The sequence below is a fragment of the Lonchura striata genome, chromosome 27 (genome assembly GCF_046129695.1).
Source record: "Lonchura striata isolate bLonStr1 chromosome 27, bLonStr1.mat, whole genome shotgun sequence".
Lineage (NCBI taxonomy): Eukaryota > Metazoa > Chordata > Aves > Passeriformes > Estrildidae > Lonchura > Lonchura striata.
In genome coordinates this window covers 8437555-8458200 of record NC_134629.1, presented here as the reverse complement: position 1 = coordinate 8458200, position 20646 = coordinate 8437555, and the positions used below count along the sequence as shown (strand labels likewise).

The 20646-nt window shown below is 64.2% G+C and overlaps 2 protein-coding genes across 5 annotated transcripts; one reads left to right on the top strand and one right to left on the bottom strand.

Annotated features, from left to right (window-relative positions):
* Positions 1-104: 104 nt before the first annotated feature.
* HNRNPA1 (heterogeneous nuclear ribonucleoprotein A1) lies at positions 105-13138 on the bottom strand. Of its 2 annotated transcripts, XM_021546978.2 has the most exons (11): positions 13039-13138; positions 11109-11225; positions 9261-9407; positions 8438-8648; positions 7333-7425; positions 7139-7265; positions 6147-6190; positions 5844-6020; positions 3703-3825; positions 2587-2649; positions 105-169 (listed from the first exon to the last, which is right to left on the bottom strand). In XM_021546978.2, exons 1-10 carry the CDS (start codon positions 13051-13053, stop codon positions 2594-2596), a joined length of 1110 nt encoding a protein of 369 aa, XP_021402653.1. In that variant the 5' UTR covers positions 13054-13138; the 3' UTR covers positions 105-169; positions 2587-2593. The 2 variants fall into 2 exon arrangements, with proteins under 2 accessions (XP_021402653.1, XP_021402652.1); XM_021546977.2 differs by lacking the exon at positions 6147-6190 and having other exon boundaries at positions 108-169; positions 7167-7265.
* A 386-nt stretch (positions 13139-13524) lies between these two features.
* CBX5 (chromobox 5) lies at positions 13525-19673 on the top strand. Of its 3 annotated transcripts, none has more exons than XM_077788684.1 (5): positions 13525-13597; positions 16448-16599; positions 17052-17250; positions 18258-18352; positions 18896-19673. In XM_077788684.1, the coding sequence occupies exons 2-5, from the start codon at positions 16463-16465 to the stop codon at positions 19044-19046; spliced, it is 582 nt and encodes a 193-aa protein (XP_077644810.1). In that variant the 5' UTR covers positions 13525-13597; positions 16448-16462; the 3' UTR covers positions 19047-19673. The 3 variants fall into 3 exon arrangements, with proteins under 3 accessions (XP_077644810.1, XP_077644808.1, XP_077644809.1); XM_077788682.1 differs by having other exon boundaries at positions 18258-18355; XM_077788683.1 differs by lacking the exon at positions 13525-13597 and adding an exon at positions 13718-13802 and having other exon boundaries at positions 18258-18355.
* The last annotated feature ends 973 nt before the right edge of the window (positions 19674-20646 follow it).

Below are 20646 nucleotides of genomic sequence, written 5' to 3'. Positions count from 1 at the left end.
GATCCTGGGGGGTCCCAGGGGGGATCCTGGGGGGTCCCCAGAGGGTCCTGGGGGATCCAGGGGGGTCCCGGGTGGTCCCCAGAGGTTCCCAGGGGGGTCCCGGGGCTCTCCCGGCCCAGCTCCGGCTCCGGCTCCTGGGGCTGCCCCGGCTCCCGCCCAGCTCCGGCTCCTGCGGGACAGAGGGGCAGGGTCAGCACCGGGATCGGGATTTTGGGATTGGGATTTTGGGATTGGGATCGGGGCAGGGTCAGCGCCGGGATCGGGGTTGGGATTTTGGGATTGGGATCGGGGCAGGATCGGGGTCAGGATTGGGTTCGGGATTGGGGCAGGGTCAGCACTGGGATCAGGATTGGGATTTTGGGATTGGGATTTTGGGATTGGGCTCAGGGCAGGATCGGGGTCAGGATTGGGATCAGGATTGGGGCAGGGTTAGCACTGGGATCAGGATTGGGATTTTGGGATTGGGATTTTGGGATTGGGCTCAGGGCAGGATCGGGGTCAGGATTGGGATCAGGATTGGGGCAGGGTTAGCACTGGGATCAGGATTGGGATTTTGGGATTGGGATTTTGGGATTGGGCTCAGGGCAGGATCGGGGTCAGGATTGGGATCAGGATTGGGCAGGGTCAGCACTGGGATCAGGATTGGGATTTTGGGATTGGGATTTTGGGATTGGGATTGGGGCAGGATCGGGGTCAGGATTGGGATCAGGATTGGGCAGGGTCAGCACTGGGATCAGGATTGGGATTTTGGGATTGGGCTCAGGGCAGGATCGGGGTCAGGATTGGGTTCGGGATTGGGGCAGGGTCAGCACTGGGATCAGGATTGGGATTTTGGGATCGGGACTGGGGCAGGATCGGGGTCAGGATTGGGTTCGGGATTGGGGCAGGGTCAGCGCTGGGATCAGGATTGGGGCAGTCAGGATCGGGGCTGGGATCAGCACTGGGATTGGGATCAGGAGCAGCTCCGGTGTTGGGGGCTCCAGGAGGGGCAGAGCCCCAAACCCAGCTCCAGTCCCAGCCCCAATCCTGGCCCAAATCCCTGCCCAGATCCCATTCCCATCCCAGATCCCATTCCCATCCCAGCCCCAAACCCAGCTCCAGTCCAAGCCCCAATCCTGGCCCAAATCCCTGCCCAGATCCCATTCCCATCCCAGATCCCATTCCCATCCCAGATCCCATTCCCATCCCAGCCCCAAACCCAGCGGCAGTCCCAGCCCCAATCCCAGCTCCATTTCCATCCCATTCCCATTCCCATCCCTGCCCCAATCCTGGCCCCATTCCCAACCCCAATCCCTGCCCAGATCCCATTCCCATCCCTGCCCCAATCTTTGCCCCAATCCTGCCAAATTCCCATCCCATTCCCAAATCCCATCCCAGATCCCATTGCCAAATCCCATCCCATTCCCATTCCCATCCCTGCCCCACTCCCATTCCCAGCCCCAATCCCAGCTCCATTTCCATCCCAGATCCCATTCTCATTCCTGCTCCAATCCCATTCTCATTCCTGCTCCAATCCCATTCCCATTCCCAGCCCCATTCCCATTCCCATCCCTGCCCCAATCCTGGCCCCATTCCCAACCCCAATCCCTGCCCAGATCCCATTCCCATCCCTGCCCCAATCCTGCCCCATTCCCATCCCATTCCCAAATCCCATCCCAGATCCCATTCCCATCCCTGCCCCATTCCCATTTCCATCCCAGATCCCATTCCCATCCCTGCCCCACTCCCATTCCCAGCCCCAATCCCAGCTCCATTTCCATCCCAGATCCCATTCTCATTCCTGCTCCAATCCCATTCCCATCCCTGCCCCATTCCCATTTCCATCCCAGATCCCATTCTCATTCCTGCTCCAATCCCATTCCCATCCCATCCCATTCCCATTCCCATCCCTGCCCCGATCCCCATGACCCTGCCCGATCCCAGCCCCAGCCCCGCTGCAATTCCCACCTCCCCTTTCCCTTCATTCCCATCCTTTTTCCACCTTTTCCTGTTATTTCCCCATTTTCCATCACTTTATCTCCCAATTTTAACCATTTCCTCCATCTCTTCCCAGCTTTTTCTCCTTTCCAACCTTTTCTCGCTTCCCTCTTTTCTTTTTTTCCCCCAATCTTCTTTTCCCCCTTTTTTTCCATTTTCCCCAACCCTTCCCTTCATCCCTCCCACTTCATCTTTTCCCAACCTTTTTTTTCCTGTTTTCCCACTTTTCTGCCTGAAATCCCTCCCATCGTTTTATTTTCCTCTCCCTTCTCCCTGACCAATTCATAATTTCTTCTCCCAATTATCTTCCCATTTTTTCCCACATTCTTTCCCATATTTTCCCCATATTTTCTCCCCATTTCCCCATATTTTCCCCATTTTCCCATATTTTCCCCATTTTCCCCCAATTTTTTCCCAAGATTTTCTCATATTTTCCCCACCTTTTCCCCATATTTTTCCCTTATTTCCCCCACCTTTTTTCCCATATTTTTCTCCCCCTTTTCCCAAATTTTCCCCACCTTTTTTCCCTATTTTCTCCCAACTTTCCCCACCTTTTTTCCCTGTTTTTTCCCCCATTTTCCCCTCCTTTCCCCCCGTTTTTCCCCTCACCTGGCCGTTAAAACCTCCTCCCTCCTCCGTAGCTGCCGCCGCCGCTGGAGCTGCCGTAGCCGCCTGTGGAACCAGGAGGGGATTCAGGGACACCCAAAAATCGGGGGGGGACATTTGGGGACCCCCAGTGACCCCAGAGCCCTGCCAGGACATTCTGGGATCGCCCCAGTTTGTTTTGGGGTCCTCCCAGCACATTTTGAGCCCCCCCCAGGTTATTTTAAGGCCGCCCCAATACAAATTAAGCTCCCCCAAGGTGATTTTTGGGGTCCTCAATGTGGTTTTTGAGGTTCCCCAGGATATTTTGGGGCTCCCCGGGTGATTTTTGGGGACTCACCGCTGCCATAGGGCCCCGAGCTGCGCCCCCCGAAGCTGCCCCCGGGACATTTGGGATATTTTGGGGTTCCCAGGGGGGTTTTGGGGGTTCCCCAGGTGATTTTTGGGGTTTTTGGGGACTCACCACCGCCGTAGGGCCCCGAGCTGCGCCCCCCGAAGCTGCCCCCGGGACATTTGGGATATTTTGGGGGTTCCCCAGGTGATTTTTGGGGTTTTTGGGGACTCACCGCCGCCGTAGGGCCCCGAGCTGCACCCCCCGAAGCTGCCCCCGGGACATTTGGGATATTTTGGGGTTCCCCAGGTGATTTTTGGGGTTTTTGGGGACTCACCGCCACCGTAGGGCCCCGAGCTGCGCCCCCCGAAGCTGCCCCCGGGACATTTGGGATATTTTGGGGTTCCCAGGGGGGTTTTGGGGGTTCCCTAGATGATTTTTGGAGGTTTTTGGGACTCACCACCACCGTAGGGCCCCGAGCTGCGCCCCCCCAAAGCTGCCCCCGGGACATTTGGGATATTTTGGGGTTCCCAGGGGGGTTTTGGGGGTTCCCCAGGTGATTTTTGGAGGTTTTTGGGACTCACCACTGCCATAGGGCCCCGAGCTGCGCCCCCCGAAGCTGCCCCCGGGACATTTGGGATATTTTGGGGGTTCCCTAGATGATTTTTGGGGTTTTTTGGGACTCACCACCACCGTAGGGCCCTGAGCTGCGCCCCCCCAAAGCTGCCCCCGGGACATTTGGGATATTTTGGGGGTTCCCTAGATGATTTTTGGGGTTTTTGGGGACTCACCGCCGCCGTAGGGCCCCGAGCTGCGCCCCCCGAAGCTGCCGCCCTTCATGGGCCCGAAGCTCGAGGCCTGGTTGTTGTAGCTGCCGAAGTCGTTGTAGCTGCCCCCGCCCCCGAAATTGCTGCCTGGGGGGACAGCGGGGTCAGGGGGGACAGCGGGGTGACAGGGGGACACTGGGGACAGTCCCGGAGCTGGCAGGGACAGGGAGCACCCAGGGGTGGCCCCGTGCTTGGGGAATCGGCAGATTTGGGATCCCCGAGGCTCTGGGAGCTCTGAACTGGGAGCGCAGAGCCCAGGGGGCTTTAACTGGGATCCCAAACCCACCGTGACCCCTGGGGTCAGCAGATCCCAAACCCCTGGGATCTTCAGGATGGGTTCCCTGGGATCCCAAACCCGCTGTGGGTCTCGGCAGATCCCAAACCCCTGGGATCTTCGGGATAGGTTCCCTGGGATCCCAAACCCACCCTGCTGTGGGTCTCGGCAGATCCCAAACCCGCCATGACCTCTGGGGTCAGCAGATCCCAAACCCCTGGGATCTTCAGGATGGGTTCCCTGGGATCCCAAACCCGCTGTGGGTCTCAGCAGATCCCAAACCCCTGGGATCTTCGGGATGGGTTCCCTGGGATCCCAAACCCGCTGTGGGTCTCAGCAGATCCCAAACCTGCCGTGACCTCTGGGGTCAGCAGATCCCAAACCCCTGGGATCTTCAGGATGGGTTCCCTGGGATCCCAAACCCGCTGTGGGTCTCGGCAGATCCCAAACCCGCCGTGACTTCTGGGGTCAGCAGATCCCAAACCCACCATGGTCTTCAGGATGGGTTCCCAGAGACCCCAAACCCTCAGTGATCCCACCCCAGTGACCCCAGACCACCCATGATGGATTCCCAGAGACCCCAAACCCCAGAGACCCCAGACCCCAGTGACCCCTTCCCCCAAACCCCAGAGACCCCAAACACCCCGTGATGAATTCCCAGAGACCCCAAACCTAGAGACCCCGGCTCCTGGTGACCCCTTCCCCCAAACCCAGAGATCCCAAACCCCCCCGTGATGGACTCCCAAAGACCCCAAACCCAGAGACCCCAAACCCCCCCGTGATGGACTCCCAAAGACCCCAAACCCAGAGCCCCAGACCCCAGTGACCCCTTCCCCCAACCCAGAGACCCCAAACCCCCCGTGATGGACTCCCAAAGACCCCAAACCCAGAGCCCCAGACCCCAGTGACCCCTTCCCCCAACCCAGAGACCCCAAACCCCCCCGTGATGGACTCCCAAAGACCCCAAACCCAGAGACCCCAAACCCCCCGTGCTCTCATCCCAGGGACCCCAGACCCCAGTGACCCCTTCCCCCAAACCCAGAGATCCCAAACCCCCCGTGATGGACTCCCAAAGACCCCAAACCCAGAGACCCAGACCCCCCGTGATGGACTCCCAAAGACCCCAAACCCAGAGACCCCAAACCCCCCGTGATGGACTCCCAAAGACCCCAAACCCAGAGCCCCAGACCCCAGTGACCCCTTCCCCCAACCCAGAGACCCCAAACCCCCCATGCTCTCATCCCAGGGACCCCAGACCCCGGTGACCCCTTCCCCCAATCCAGAGACCCCAAACCCCCCGTGATGAATTCCCAGAGACCCCAAACCCAGAGACCCCGGCTCCTGGTGACCCCTTCCCCCAAACCCAGAGATCCCAAACCCCCCGTGATGGACTCCCAAAGACCCCAAACCCAGAGACCCCAAACCCCCCATGCTCTCATCCCAGGGACCCCAGACCCCAGTGACCCCTTCCCCCAAACCCCAGAGATCCCAAACCCCCCGTGATGGACTCCCAAAGACCCCAAACCCAGAGACCCCAAACCATGGTGACCCCTTCCCCCAAACCCCAGAGACCCCAAACCCCCCATGCTCTCATCCCAGGGACCCCAGACCCCAGTGACCCCTTCCCCCAACCCAGAGACCCCAAACCCCCCCGTGATGGACTCCCAAAGACCCCAAACCCAGAGACCCCAAACCATGGTGACCCCTTCCCCCAAACCCCAGAGACCCCAAACCCCCCAAACCCAGAGACCCCAAACCACGGTGACCCCTTCCCCCCCGTGACGGACTCCCAGAGACCCCAGACCCCCCGGTGCCCCCCGCCCGGTGCCACCTGTGCCCGCCTCGCCCAGCCCGTTGCGCACGGCCAGCGCCGGGCCCCGCGCCGGCCGCCGGCCCCCGCTGCCGCCGCCGAAGCCGCCGCCGCCGTTGTTGTAGCCGTCGTAGGAGCCGCTGCCGCCGTAGCCGCGGTTGCCCCCGGAGTAGCCGGGGCCGCCGCCGCCGCCGTACCCTGCGGGAGAAACGAGGAGAAAGGATTTGGGGCGGGGGGCCGCGGCGGGGCCAGCTCCGGCGGCTGTGGCCGGCGGGGCCGGGTGTCCTGGCGGCGCCACCGGGCTCGGGCCCGGCCTGGCCTTACCGTCGGCACCAAATCTGCCAAATCCGGCACCGCCAAACCCGGCTGGAAAGAGCGAACGGCGCCGGGGCCACGCCAGGGACGGGCACCGGAGCCCCGGGGCACGCGGAGCGGCGGCAGCCAGTGAGGGAGGGTCCGGTGCCCGGGGTCAGTGCTGTCCCTGTACCGCTGCTGTCCCTGTCCCCGGTGCTGTCCCCGCTCCTGGTGCTGTCCCTGTCCCCGTTCCTGGTGCTGTCCCTGTCCTCACGCTGTCCCTGTCCCTGTCCCGGTGCTGTCCATGTCCTCACGCTGTTCCTGTCCCTGGGGTTAGTGCTGTCCCTGTCCCCATGCCCGGTGTTGTCCCCTGTCCCTGTTCCTGGTGCTGTCCCTGTCCCAGTGCTGTCCCTGTCCCCTGTGGTGTCCCTGTTCCTGGCGCTGTCCCTGTCCTCACGCTGTCCCTGTCCCCATGCCCAGTGTTGTCCCCTGTCCTTGTTCCTGGTGCTGTCCCTGTCCTCATGCTGTCCCTGTCCCCGGGTGTTGTCCCTGTCCCCAGGGTCACTGCTGTCCCTGTCCCTGTCCCGGTGCTGTCCCTGTCCCTGTCCCGGCGCTGTCCCTGTCCCCGGGGTCACTGCTGTCCCTGTCCCTGTCCCGGTGCTGTCCCTGCCCTCATGCTGTCCCTGTCCTTGTCCCGGTGCTGTCCCTGTCCCCAGGGTCACTGCTGTCCCTGTCCCTGTCCCGGTGCTGTCCCTGTCCCCGGGGTCACTGCTGTCCCAGTCCCTGTCCCTGTCCTGTCCCTGTCCCCGGCATCACTGCTTTCCCTGTCCCTGTCCCGGTGCTGTCCCTGTCCCCAGGGTCACTGCTGTCCCTGTTCCTGGTGCTGTCCCTGTCCCGGTGCTGTCCCTGTCCCCCGTGGTGTCCCCGCTCCTGGTGCTGTCCCTGTCCTCATGCTGTCCCTGTCCCTGTCCCGGTGCTGTCCCTGTCCCCGGGGTCACTGCTGTCCCTGTCCCGGTGCTGTCCCCATCCCCGTCCCAGTCCCCCACTCACCACGGCCGCCGAAGTTGCCGCCGCGGTTGAAGTTGTCGCCGCCGCCGAAGCCGCCGCCGCGGCCGCCGCCGCCACCGAAGTTACCGGAGCCGCTGCGGCCTGGGGGGCACGGGGACGTCAGGCACGGCGGGCACGGGGGGCGTGGCGGGGCCGGGCCGGGGCTCACCTCGCTGGCCGGCCGAGGCGCTGGCCATCTCCTGCTTGGACAGCGCCTTGCGCACCTCGCAGTTGTGCCCGTTCACCGTGTGGTACTTCTGGACTGCGGGGGACACGCGGGCTCACCGGGTGGCACTGCCCGGCCGGGGTGGCGCCCACCCCACGCTGTCCCCAGGGTGGCTGTCACTGCCCCACACCGTCCCCACGCTGTCCCCAGGGTGGCTGTCACTGCCCCACACTGTCCTCAAGCTGTCCCCAGCCAGCTGGTCACCCCCCAGGTGTCTCCAGCCACCATGTCACCCCTCAGCTGTCCCCAGGTGTCCCCAGTGTCCCCAGCCAGCCGGTCACCCCTCAGCTGTCCCCAGGTGTCCCCAGTGTCCCCAGCTGGGCTGTGACCCCCAGGCTGTCACCCCCAGGTGTCCCCAGCTGCAATGTCACTCCCTAGTGTCCCCACATTGCCACCCCCCAGGTGTCCCAGTTGTCCCCACCAGCTGTCCCCAGATGTCCCCAGGTGTCCCCAGTGTCCCCAGCCAGCCTGTCACCCCCCAGGTGTCCCCAGCCAGCATGTCACCCCTCAGCTGTCCCCAGGCTGTCCCCAGGTGTCCCCAGCTGGGCTGTCACCCCCAGGTGTCCCCAGCTGCAATGTCACTCCCTAGTGTCCCCACATTGCCACCCCCCAGGTGTCCCAGCTGTCCCCTGCAGCTGTCCCCAGGTGTCCCAGCTGTCCCCAGGTGTCCCCAGGTATCCCCAGCTGTCCCCCCAGGTGTCCCAGCTGTCCCCAGGTGTCCCCAGCTGTCCCCCCAGGTATCCCCAGCTGTCCCCCCAGGTGTCCCAGCTGTCCCCAGGTGTCCCCAGCTGTCCCCCCAGCTGTCCCAGCTGTCCCCAGGCTGTCCCCAGGTATCCCCAGCTGTCCCCCCAGGTGTCCCAGCTGTCCCCAGCTGTCCCCAGGTATCCCCAGCTGTCCCCCCAGGTGTCCCAGCTGTCCCCAGGTGTCCCCAGCTGTCCCCCCAGGTATCCCCAGCTGTCCCCCCAGGTGTCCCAGCTGTCCCCCCAGCTGTCCCCAGGTATCCCCAGCTGTCCCCCCAGGTGTCCCAGGTGTCCCCAGGGCCACTCACTGACGATTTTGTCGACGGAGTCGTGGTCGTCGAAGGTGACGAAGGCGAAGCCGCGCTTCTTGCCGCTGCCGCGGTCGGTCATGATCTCGATGACCTCGATCTTGCCGTACTGCCCGAAGTACTCGCGCAGGTGGTGCTCCTCCGTGTCCTCCTTGATGCCGCCCACGAAGATCTTCTTCACCGTCAGGTGCGCGCCGGGCCGCTGCGAGTCCTGGGGACACAGCCAGGGGTGGCAGCGGGACAGGGGACAGGGCCGGGGGTGGCAGTGGGGACAGGGGACACGGCCACCGGGGCTGCCCCGGGGACACCACCGGGAGCAGCAGGCCTGGCCACTGCCACCAGCCCTGTCCCCAGGGTCAATGCTGGGAGCACCTGGCACAGCCACCACACCTGTCCCCAATGTCCCCTCAGTGTCCCCAATGTCCCCAGTGTCCCTCACCTCTCGGGACACGGCCCGTTTGGGCTCCACCACCCTGCCGTGACCCTGCCATGTCCCCAGTGTCCCCCCAGTGTCCCCAGGGTCCCCTCAGTGTCCCCAGTGTCCACAGGGTCCCCAGTGTCCCCTCAGTGTCCCCAGTGTCCCCAGTGTCCCTCACCTCTCTGGACACGGCCCGTTTGGGCTCCACCACCCTGCCATGTCCCCAGTGTCCCCTCAGTGTCCTCAGTGTCCCCAGTGTCCCCAGTGTCCCCTCAGTGTCCCCAGTGTCCCTCACCTCTCTGGACACGGCCCGTTTGGGCTCCACCACCCTGCTGTGACCCTGCCATGTCCCCAGTGTCCCCCCAGTGTCCCCTCAGTGTCCCCAGTGTCCCCAGTGTCCCTCACCTCTCTGGACACGGCCCGTTTGGGCTCCACCACCCTGCCGTCCACCTTGTGTGGCCGCGCGTTCATGGCGGCGTCCACCTCCTCCACCGACGAGTAGGTGACGAAGCCGAAGCCCCGCGAGCGCTTCGTGTTGGGGTCCCGCATCACCTGGGGACACGGGGACACTGAGGGGACAGACACAGGGACACGAGGACAGACACAGGGACACGGGGACACGGGCAGGGATGTGACAAACCCAAACGCCCACGAGCGTTTTGTGTCTGGGGTCCTGTCTCACCTGGGGACAGGGACACAGGGGACAGGGCAGGGACACACGGGACACACACGCAGGTGACACAGGTGACACACGGATCATACGCAGGGAAAGGGACACACGGGACACACACACAGGTGACACAGGTGACACACGGATCATACGCAGGGAAAGGGACACACGGGACACACACGCAGGTGACACAGGTGAGAACACACACACGCAAAGGGTCACACACAGGTCACACACAGAGAAAGGGACACACATGTGGCACACACAGGTGAGAGGACACATGCAAGTGACAGGTGAAAGGTCACACACGTCACACACAAAGAAATACACAGGTGACACGTGAAGGGTCACACGGAGGTCACGCACACAAAAAGGGACACACAGGTGACACACACAGGTGACACACACAGGTGGCACACACAGGTGAGGGGTCACACACACTCGGGGGGCTGTGGCACCCAGGGGCGCAGTCTGGAGGTGCCAGAGGGTGGCCTGGGTTCAGGGGGTCCCAGGGCTGGTTTTGGGGTCCCAGGGCTGATTTTAAAGGTCCCAGGTCAGTTTTGGTGCCCCAGGGCTGGTTTTGGGGTCCCAGGGCTGATTTTAAAGGTCCCAGGTCGGTTTTGGTGCCCCAGGGCTGGTTTTGGGGTCCCAGGGCTGATTTTAAAGGTCCCAGATCAGTTTTGGTGCCCCAGGGCTGGTTTTGGGGTCCCAGGGCTGATTTTAAAGGTCCCAGGTCAGTTTTGGTGCCCCAGGGTTGGTTTTGGTGCTCCAGGGCTGGTTTTGGGGTCCCAGGGCTGATTTCAGGGACCCCAGGGAGGGATTTGAGGATCCCAGGGCCATTTTTGTCATCCCAGCTCCATTTTTAGGGATCCCATGACGTTTTTAAGGGTCTCAGGGCCATTTTCAGGGATCCCAGGGCTGGTTTTAGGGATCACAGTGCCCTTTTAGTGACCCCAGCTCTACTCCAGGAGATCTCAGTCCCATTTCAGGGACCTCAGCTCCATTTTTGGGGACCCCAGCCCTGTTTTTCCTGCTCTCAGTGCCGTTTCCAGGGCCCCCAGCCCCATTTCAGGGCCCCCAGCCCCATTTCAGAGGCCCCCAGCCCCATTTTCCTGTTCTCAGTGCTGTTTCCAGGGCCCCCAGCACCATTTCAGAGGCCCCCAGCCCCATTTTTTTGCTCTCAGTGCCGTTTCCAGGGCCCCCAGCCCCATTTTCCAGCTCTCAGTGCTGTTTCCAGGGCCCCCAGCCCCATTTCAGGCCCCCAGCCCCATTTCAGACGGCCCCCAGCCCTGTTTTTCCTGCTCTCAGTGCCATTTCCAGGGCCCCCAGCCCCATTTTCCTGCTCTCAGTGCCGTTTCCAGGGCCCCCAGCCCCATTTTCCTGCTCTCAGTGCCGTTTCCAGGGCCCCCAGCCCCATTTCAGGCCCCCAGCCCCATTTCAGACGGCCCCCAGCCCCGTTTTTCCTGCTGTCAGTGCCGTTTCCAGGGCCCGCAGCCCCATTTCAGGGCCCCCAGCCCCGTTTTTCCTGCAGTCAGTGCCGTTTCCAGGGCCCCCAGCCCCATTTCAGGCCCCCTGCCCCTCACCACGCAGTCGGTGAGCGTGCCCCACTGCTCGAAGTGGCTGCGCAGGCTCTCGTCCGTGGTCTCGAAGCTCAGGCCCCCGATGAAAAGCTTCCGGAGCTGCTCCGGCTCCTTCGGGGACTGCGGGGGGACGGGCTCAGGGCACCCCGGAACCCCACGGAGGGGGTGGGAAGCCCAAATACCCCCTAAACACCCCCAAAATCCCCCCTAAAACACCCCCTAAACCTCCCCTAAAACACCCCTTAAAACACTCCCAAATCCCCCCTAAAACTCCCCCTAAAACACCCCCAAAACACCCCTTACAACACCCCAAAAATCCCCCCTAAAACACCCCCTAAACCTTCCCTAAAACACTCCTTAAAACACCCCTTAAAACACCCCAAAAATCCCCCCTAAAACACCCCCAAAACCCCCACACTCAGCTCACAGGGGCCTGACACCCCGAAACCCCCTCACACAGTTCCTGTTGGGGGATGAGGACCCCCAAAACCTCCTCACCCAGCTCTGGGGAGGCTGGGGAACCCCAAAACCCCCTCAAAACCCCCTCACCCAGCTCCCGGGGGGACTGACAACCCAAAATCCCTAATGGGACCCCTCCAGTGCTCCTCACACCCCAAAATCCCTCTTGGGACCCCCGTCCCATCCCAAAATCCCTCCTGAACTCCCCCTCACACCCCAAAATGTCCCCCCAAAGCTCCAGAGAGATCCTGACACCCCCAAATCGCCCCTGGGACCCCAAAAAAACCCAACTGGGACCCTCCCCTCCCAAGCAGCTCCTGACACCCCAAACCCACCCCCAACAAATCCCCCCCCAGCCCCCTGGGGACCCTCCCTGACCTCCCCCATCCCCAATTTTTGGGGCCACCTGAACCTTGAGCATCCCCAGTTCCCATCTGGGGGGGCCACCAGACCCCCAAACCCCCCCAACCCAAATTTCTCAATGTCCCAGGCCCCCAAATCTCTCCCCCAACCTCCATTTTTTGGGCCTACCATCACCCTCACCGCCGCCAGCCCCTATTTCTGACCCCCCACCCCCCCAAACCCCCCAGCTTTCATTTTAAACCCCCCCAAGCCCCCACATCCCCAATTCCAACACCCCCAACCCCAAAATCCCAACTCCAGGCCCCCAAATCTCTCCCTCAACCCCCATTTTTGGGGCCTACCAGCCCCCTCACCGCCCCCAGCCCCTTCAGGGCCCCCAGCCCTATTCCGACCCCCCACCCCCCCAGTTTTAATATTAAACCCCACAAAGGCCCCACACCCCAAATTCCAACACCCCCAACCCCAAATTTTGGGGCCTACCAGCACCCTCAGCCCCCTCAGCGCCCCCAGCCCCTATTCCTGACCCCCCTCCCCTAATTTTGCCCCCCCCAACCCTAAACTCCAACTCCCCCACCCCCCCAGCTTTAATTTCAAGCCCAAATTCCAACACCCCCCCATCCCCTTCTTTCCCCCCCCCGTTATTCCTGAGACCCCCCCCCCCCGTGACACAAAGCGCGCGCACGTGGCCGCGGGAGCGCGCGCGGGGTGAGGGGGGGTCGCGCATGCGCCTGAGGGGGGCGAAATCTGTGGGACCCCCCCCCGAAAATGGACCTTGGGGGGGGGGGGGGAGGGGCTCTGTGGGACCCCCCCCAAAAATGGAACCTGAGGGGGGAGGGGAGGGGAAGGGGGAGGGGAAGGGGGAGGGGAGGGGGGGCTCTGTGTGTGACCCCCCCCACACACAATGGCGCCTGCGCGGCTGAGGGGATGAGGGGGGGGCGCCGCGCGCAGGCGCAGTGAGGTCCCGCGGCCCGCCAGGCGGCGGCGGCGGCGGCGGGGGCGGGGGGGAGGGAACGGGGATGGGTTAAAAAAAAAAACAACAAAAAAAAAAAAAAAAAAAACAAACAACGGGGCGCGCGGATCGGCGGGGAGCGGGGCGGGCGCCGCTGCTGACCTCGGCCTTGGCCATGGCGGCGGCGCGGGGCGGTGGCGGCGGCGCGCGATGCTCCCTCTGCGAGGGCCGACACGGAAAGGGGCCGAGCGCCGCGAGCGCCGCCGCCTCACCCCGCCGCCCCCGCCGCCCGCGCGGCCCCCGCGCCGCCGCCCATTGGCTGCCGCCTCACAACGCCGCCGCCCCATTGGCCGCCTCGCCGCGCTCCGCCCCCCGCGCCGCCGCTGATTGGCTGCGCGCCGAAACGTCCCGCCCCTGCGCCGCGGGGATTGGGGAGAAGCGCTGCCGACACGCCCCGCGTGGCTTTTCCCGCTCCGGCCCGGAGACTCCCCGGCGCGCCGCTGGTTGGTTGGAAAGAAACAGGGCCCGCCCCTCGCCAGGCGCTCATTGGCTGGGAGAGCGGGGGGACGGTGCCCATTGGCGGGCGCGGCCGTCCATCAGCGCCGGCGGCGGCGGGCCCAGCGCAGCTCGGCGAGCGCGGCGCGGCGGGCGCAGAGCGGGGAGGCGGCGGCGACTCCCGGCGGCGGCGGCGAGCAGAGGCCGCCCGCCCGCCGGCCCCAAGGTGCGGCCGCGGCAGCGCATGCGCCCATCGCGGTGGGCTTTGGGGAGAGGGGGGGGAAAAGGCGGGCGGACGCATGCGCGGAGCGCCGCCGGCGGCGCCTGCGCGCTGCGGGCGGTTTTGGCGGGCGGAGCGCGGAGCGGCGGCGGCTCGGAGGGGCGGCCAGACCGCGGCGGACGGGCCCGCGCCGGAGCCGCTCTCCGCGCAGGTAGCGCCGGCGGCGGGCGGCGGATGGACGGGCGGCAGCGCGGGGGCGGGCCCGCCGCCGTGACGGGCAGGCGCGGCGGCCAATGGGTGCGGGCGGGAGGCGGGGCCTCGCGGGGAGTGGCGGGCGCGGTGTTGAATAGCAGCGAGCGGGAGGCGGGGCGGCGAGCCGAGTGACAGGCGCGCTGACCTATAGCGGCGCAGGGCAGGCGGGGCGGCGCTCGGAGTGACGGTTCCGCCGCCCAATAGTCGCGCGGCGGGGCCGCGGCGCGCGGTGGGGCGCGCTGCCAATCAGGGCGCGGCGCGCGGCGGCTCTGACCAATGGCGTGCGGCGGCGCGCTGCTGGCCCCGCCCCCAGGCCCGGCGGCCGGGCCCCTCAGCTCGGGGCGCTCCGAGCCCAAATCTGCGGCTTTTCACCCCAAAACCGCGGCCTGGGCCCTCGGGGCGTCGCGCCCCGCCCCGCAGCGGCGGCTTTCCCCTCACAGCCGCGGCCTCGGCCCCGGCCAGGCGCTCCCGGGCCTCCGCGTGCCGCCCTCCCTTTGTTCCCGCAGCATTCCCGGGCGCGGATTTTCCCAAAATTGGCCTTTTCCCACCCAAAGCGGCGCCTTCTCCCTCAGGAGCCCGCCCGGAACCCCGCCGGGAGCCCGGCAGGAAATTCCGGCCGGGAGCGAGGGATTCCCCTCGGGCTGTGTGTAAAGGGAGAAATCCGCTCAAATCCTGCCCTAAGGGGGGAGAAAAAACAGATTTGAGGGCTTTTAAAGCGTCTTTTTTTTTTTTTTTCTTTTTTTTAATCTTGATTTTTAAGGGGTTTAGCCCAAATTCCATTTCTCTGCTCCCAAATCCCCCTTCAGTTTTTGGGGATTTATTCCAAATTCCGTTTCGCTCTGCCTGAATTCTCTGGGTTTTGCGTTGTTTTTTTTTTTAGGAGATTTTAGCCCAAATCACGTTTCTTTGTGCCTAAATCCCCGCTGGGTTTTTAGGAATCAGCCCCTCCTGTGCCTCCCCCTTGGGGTCTCACTTTGAGGATCCTGAGGTGACCCCAGATCCCTCTTGGGGATCCCAAAATTACCCCAGATCCCTTTTGGGGATCCCAAAATTACCCCAGATCCCTTTTGGGCGTCCCTAAATTATCCCAAATCCCTCTTGGGGATCCCAAAATTACCCCAAATTTCTTTTGGGGTCCCAAAGGAACCCCAAATCACTCTTGGGGATCCCAAAATAATTTAAATCCCTCTTGGGGATTACCCCAAATCCCTTTTGTGGGACCCAAAATTATCCCAAATCCCTCTTGGGGATCCCGAAATGACCTCAGATCCCTCTTGGGGCTCCCAAAATGATCCCAAATCCCTTTTGTGGGATCCAAAATGATCCCAGATCCCTCTTAGGGATCCCAAAATTACCCCAAATCCCTTTTGGGGATCCCCAGGATGTCCCGAAATCCCTCCTGGGGATCCCCAGGTGTCCCCAAATCTGGTGACATTCCTATCCGTGCCCCCAGAGCAGTGGCAGGAGGGGCCCTGTGTGACATTCCCTGACCCATGGTGACAATCCCTGTGCCCTGGTGACATCCCTGTCCCTGTCCCCAGAGCGGTGGCTGCGCTATGGGCAGGAGGAGCAGGGCAGTGCCACGTCCCACGGTGACATTCCCTGACCCATGGTGACACTCTCTGACCCATGGTGACACTCCTGTCCCTGTCCCTGTCCCCAGAGCGGTGGCTGCGCCATGGGCAGGAGGAGCAGGGCAGTGCCACGTCCCATGGTGACATTCCCTGACCCATGGTGACACTGTCCCTGTCCCCAGAGCGGTGGCTGCGCCATGGGCAGGAGGAGCCGCCGGAGCAGTGCCACGTCCCATGGTGACACTCATGGTGACACTGTCCCTGTCCCCAGAGCGGTGGCTGCGCTATGGGCAGGAGGAGCAGGGCAGTGTCACGTCCCACGGTGACATTCCCTGAGCCACGGTGACACTCCTGTCACTGTCCCTGTCCCTGTCCCCAGAGCGGTGGCTGCGCCATGGGCAGGAGGAGCTGCCGGAGCAGTGCCACGTCCCATGGTGACATTCCCTGACCCATGGTGACACTCATGGTGACACTGTCCCTGTCCCCAGAGCGGTGGCTGCGCTATGGGCAGGAGGAGCAGGGCAGTGCCACGTCCCACGGTGACATTCCCTGACCCATGGTGACACTCCTGTCACTGTCCCTGTCCCTGTCCCCAGAGCGGTGGCTGCGCTATGGGCAGGAGGAGCTGCCGGAGCAGTGCCACGTCCCATGGTGACATTCCCTGAGCCATGGTGACACTCATGGTGACACTGTCCCCTGTCCCTGTCCCCAGAGCGGTGGCTGTGCCATGGGCAGGAGGAGCAGGGCAGTGCCACGTCCCATGGTGACATTCCCTGAGCCATGGTGACACTCCTGTCACTGTCCCTGTCCCTGTCCCCAGAGCGGTGGCTGTGCCATGGGCAGGAGGAGCAGGGCAGTGCCACGTCCCATGGTGACATTCCCTGAGCCATGGTGACACTCCTGTCACTGTCCCTGTCCCCAGAGCGGTGGCTGCGCCATGGGCAGGAGGAGCAGGGCAGTGCCACGTCCCACGGTGACATTCCCTGAGCCACGGTGACACTCCTGTCACTGTCCCTGTCCCTGTCCCCAGAGCGGTGGCTGCGCTATGGGCAGGAGGAGCCGCCGGGCCGCCGACAGCTCGTCCTCGGGGGAGGAGGAGGAGTATGTGGTGGAGAAGGTGCTGGACCGGCGCGTGGTGAGGGGCCAGGCCGAGTACCTGCTCAAGTGGAAGGGCTTCTCCGAGTGAGTGACGGGGACAGCAGGGACACAGCAGGGACAGGGGACACAACACCCTGGGTGTCCCCTGACCGTGTCCCCTCTGTGTCCCTGGGTGTCCCCGGGTATCCCCTGTCCCCTGACCATGTCCCCTTGGTGTCCCCTGTACCCTGGGTGTCGCTGGGTATCCCCTGGGTGTCCCCTGTCCCCTGACCGTGTCCCTGGGTGTCCCCTGACCATGTCCCCTGTCCCCTGCCATGTCCCCTGACAGTGTCCCCTGTCCCCTGCCATGTCCCCCGTGCCCTGACGGTGTCCCTGGGTATCCTTGGGTGTCCCCTGCCGTGTCCCCTGTCCCCAGACTGTGTCCCTGGGTGTCCCCTGACCCTGTCCCCTGTCCCCTGCTGTGTCCCCTGACGGTGTCCCTGGGTGTCCCCTGCCATGTCCCCTGACCATGTCCCCTGTCCCCTGGGTGTCCCCAGGGAGCACAACACGTGGGAGCCCGAGAAGAACCTGGACTGCCCCGAGCTGATCTCGCAGTTCCTGCGCAAGGACCGCAGGATGAGGGACATGAGGGACATGAGGGACAGCGAGGGGACGCGGCCCCGGGAGCGCCCCGAGGGCGCCAAGCGCAAGGGGCTGCCCGGCAGCGAGGACGGCAGGGCCAAGAAGAAGAGAGAGGTGAGACACGGGACACCGGGGACACCGGGGACAGCTGGGGACAGGAGGGGATGGGGACATGGGGATGGGGACAGCGACACTGGGAGGGGATACAAGGATGGGGACAAAGACATCGGGAGGAGATGGGGACACCAAGAGGGGATGGGGACACCGGGATGGGGACGGGGACACCAGGAGGGGATGGGGACAGGGACACCGGGAGGGGACAGGGACACCAGGATGGGGATGGGGACACCAGGATGGGGACAGGGACACCAGGAGGGGACAGGGACACCGGGAGGGGGACAGGGACACCAGGATGGGGATGGAGACACCAGGATGGGGACAGGGACACCAGGAGGGGACAGGGACACCGGGAGGGGACAGGGACACCAGGAGGGGACAGGGACACCAGGAGGGGACAGGGACACCAGGATGGGGATGGAGACACCAGGATGGGGATGGAGACACCAGGATGGGGACAGGGACACCAGGAGGGGACAGGGACACCGGGAGGGGACAGGGACACCGGGAGGAGGACAGGGACACCAGGAGGGGACAGGGACACCAGGATGGGGATGGGGACACCAGGATGGGGACAGGGTCACAAGAATGAGGGTGGGAATTCAGAGATGGGGACAAGGGACCAAGCAACGGGGTCAGGGACACCAGGATGGGGGTGGGAATTCAGAGATGGGGACAGGGACACCGGGAGGGGACAGGGACACAGGAAGAGAATGGGAATTGAGGGATGAGGACAAGGGACCAAGCAATGGGCACAGGGACACCAGGAGGGGATGGGGACACAGGGATGGGGACAAGGACTGGGGACAGTGGCACCCAGTGTCCTCTCCATGGGAACTCCTGGAGTGGCCACCAGGGAAGGGGACAGGGCCCAGGCACGGGGCCATCCCTCGGTGCCACCACTGGGGACCCTTCCCTGGCCTCTCCTCCCCCCAAAATCCCATTTTTCCCTAAAACCATCTCCTTTTTCCCCGAAATCGACCCATTTTCCCCCAAACCCGCAGAGCAATGACATCGCCCGCGGCTTCGAGCGGGGGCTGGAGCCCGAGAAGATCATCGGGGCCACCGACTCCTGCGGGGACCTCATGTTCCTCATGAAGTGGTGAGGCCAGCGCCGCGCTGGCCCCGGGACCCCCGGGACCCCCACTTCCTGTTTGTGTCCCCAGTTCCTGTTTGTGTCCCCCGTTTGTGCCTCAGTTCGTGTTTGTGTCCCCCAGTTTGTGTCCCCAGGTTGTCCTTGTCCCCCAGTTCATGTCCCCCGCTTGTGTCCCCAATTTGTGTCCCCAGTCCGTCCCCGTGTCCCCAGCCTGTCCCCTGACCCGTTGTGTCCCCGTGTCCCCAGCCTGTCCCCGTGTCCCCAGCCTGTCCCCTGACCCGTTGTGTCCCCATGTCCTCAGTCCGTCCCTGTGTCCCCAGCCTGTCCCCATGTCCCCAGCCTGTCCCCTGACCCGTTGTGTCCCCGTGTCCCCAGCCTGTCCCCGTGTCCCCAGCCTGTCCCCTGACCCGTTGTGTCCCCGTGTCCCCAGTCCATCCCCGTGTCCCCAGCCTGTCCCCATGTCCCCATTCTGTCCCCATGTCCCCAGCCTGTCCCCGTGTCCCCAGCCTGTCCCCGTGTCCCCATTCTGTCCCCATGTCCCCGCAGGAAGGACACGGACGAGGCTGACCTGGTGCTGGCCAAGGAGGCCAACCTGCGCTGTCCCCAGATCGTCATCGCCTTCTACGAGGAGCGCTTGACGTGGCACGCGTACCCCGAGGACAGCGAGCCCAAGGAGCGGGACCCGCCCCGCAGCTGAGCCCCGGCCCGGGGTGGCCCTGGGTGTCCCCAGCCATCCCCGGGTGTCCCCAGGTGTCCCTGGGTGTCCTTGGATGTCCCTGGGGTGTCCCCAGGTGTCCCTGGGTGTCCTTGGATGTCCCTGGGGTGTCCCTGGGTCTCCCTAGGGTGTCCTTGGATGTCCGTGGGGTGTCCCTGGGGTGTCCCTGGGTCTCCCTAGGGTGTCCCAGGGTGTCCCTGGGGTGTCCCCAGGTGTCCCTGGGTGTCCTTGGATGTCCCTGGGGTGTCCCTGGGTCTCCCTAGGGTGTCCTTGGATGTCCGTGGGGTGTCCCTGGGGTGTCCCTGGGTCTCCCTAGGGTGTCCTTGGATGTCCCTGGGGTGTCCCCTGGGTGTCCCTGGGTGTTCCCAGGGTGTCCCAGGGTGTCCCTGGGTGTCCCTGGGTGTCCCCGAGGTCTCCCCAGGGTGTCCCTGGGTGTCCCTGAGGTCTCCCCTGGGTGTCCCCAGCCGTCCCCGGGCCACATCCGGGGTGTCCCCGCATTTTGGTGTTTTTTAACGTCGGTGTTTTTAGTGGGGCCCCCCCGGGGTGTCCCCTCTGTCCCCGTGTTGTCCCCACCCCCCGGGTTTGCTTCCAATAAACGGTCACTTTTCAGAGCTGTCACCTGCTGGGGCTGGGGACACCGGCGTCACCGGCACGGGGTCACCGGCACGGCCTGGGGTCACCTCAGTGTCACCTCAGCATGGCCTGGGGTCACCTCAGTGTCACCAGTACAGCCTGGGGTCACCTCAGTGTCACCTCAGCATGGCCTGGGGTCACCTCAGTGTCACCAGTACAGCCTGGGGTCACCTCAGTGTCACCTCAGCACGGCCTGGGGTCACCTCAGTGTCACCAGTACAGCCTGGTGTCACCTCAGTGTCACCTGCACAGGGTCACCAGCAAGGCCCAGTGTCTCCAGCACGGTGTCACCACTATGGCTGGATGTCCCCAGTGAGGCCCAGTGTCCCCTCAGTGTCCCCAGCCCACTGTCCCCAGCCTGGCCCAGTGTCCCCAGTATGACTTAGTGTCCCCCAGTGTCCCCAGTGTCCCCCAGTATGCCTCAGTGTCCCCAGTGTCCCCAGTATGACTTAGTGTCCCCCAGTGAGGCCCAGTGTCCCCAGTATGCCTCAGTGTCCCCAGTGTCCCCAGTATGCCCCAGTGTCCCCCAGTGTCCCCAGTATGCCTCAGTGTCCCCCAGTGTCCCCAGTATGCCTCAGTGTCCCCAGTATGGCCCAGTGTCCCCAATGTCCCCAGCCCACTGTCCCCAGCCTGGCCCAGTGTCCCCAGTATGCCTCAGTGTCCCCAGTATGCCCCAGTGTCCCCAGTGTCCCCCAGTGTCCCCAGTGTCCCCAGTATGCCTCAGTGTCCCCTCGGTGCTGCCCCCCGGTGCCCCGGCGGTGCCCCCTGGTGGTGGCAGCTCGGCACTGCAGGCGGGGACAAAGGGGACCCGGAGGGGACAACGGGGTGGCACTGGGGACACCCGGGGGGTGTTGGGGACAGCGGGGGTGGCACTGGGGACACCCGGGGGGTGTTGGGGACAGCGGGGGTGGCACTGGGGTCACACACAGGGCCTGGGTGGGGACACCAC

Excerpts from the sequence above, each read along its gene's own strand:
- HNRNPA1 (XM_021546978.2), bottom strand. Across the intron at positions 8,649-9,260 it reads AACGGGCCGTGTCCAGAGAG|GACTCGCAGCGGCCCGGCGC; the intron begins GTGAGGGACACT and ends CTGTGTCCCCAG. Across the intron at positions 7,266-7,332 it reads CGCCTCGGCCGGCCAGCGAG|GCCGCAGCGGCTCCGGTAAC; the intron begins GTGAGCCCCGGC and ends CGTGCCCCCCAG.
- CBX5 (XM_077788682.1), top strand. The coding sequence starts at position 16,463 with ATGGGCAGGAGGAGCCGCCGGGCCGCCGACAGCTCGTCCTCGGGGGAG. Across the intron at positions 16,600-17,051 it reads AAGTGGAAGGGCTTCTCCGA|GGAGCACAACACGTGGGAGC; the intron begins GTGAGTGACGGG and ends GGGTGTCCCCAG. Across the intron at positions 18,356-18,895 it reads CTCATGTTCCTCATGAAGTG|GAAGGACACGGACGAGGCTG; the intron begins GTGAGGCCAGCG and ends ATGTCCCCGCAG.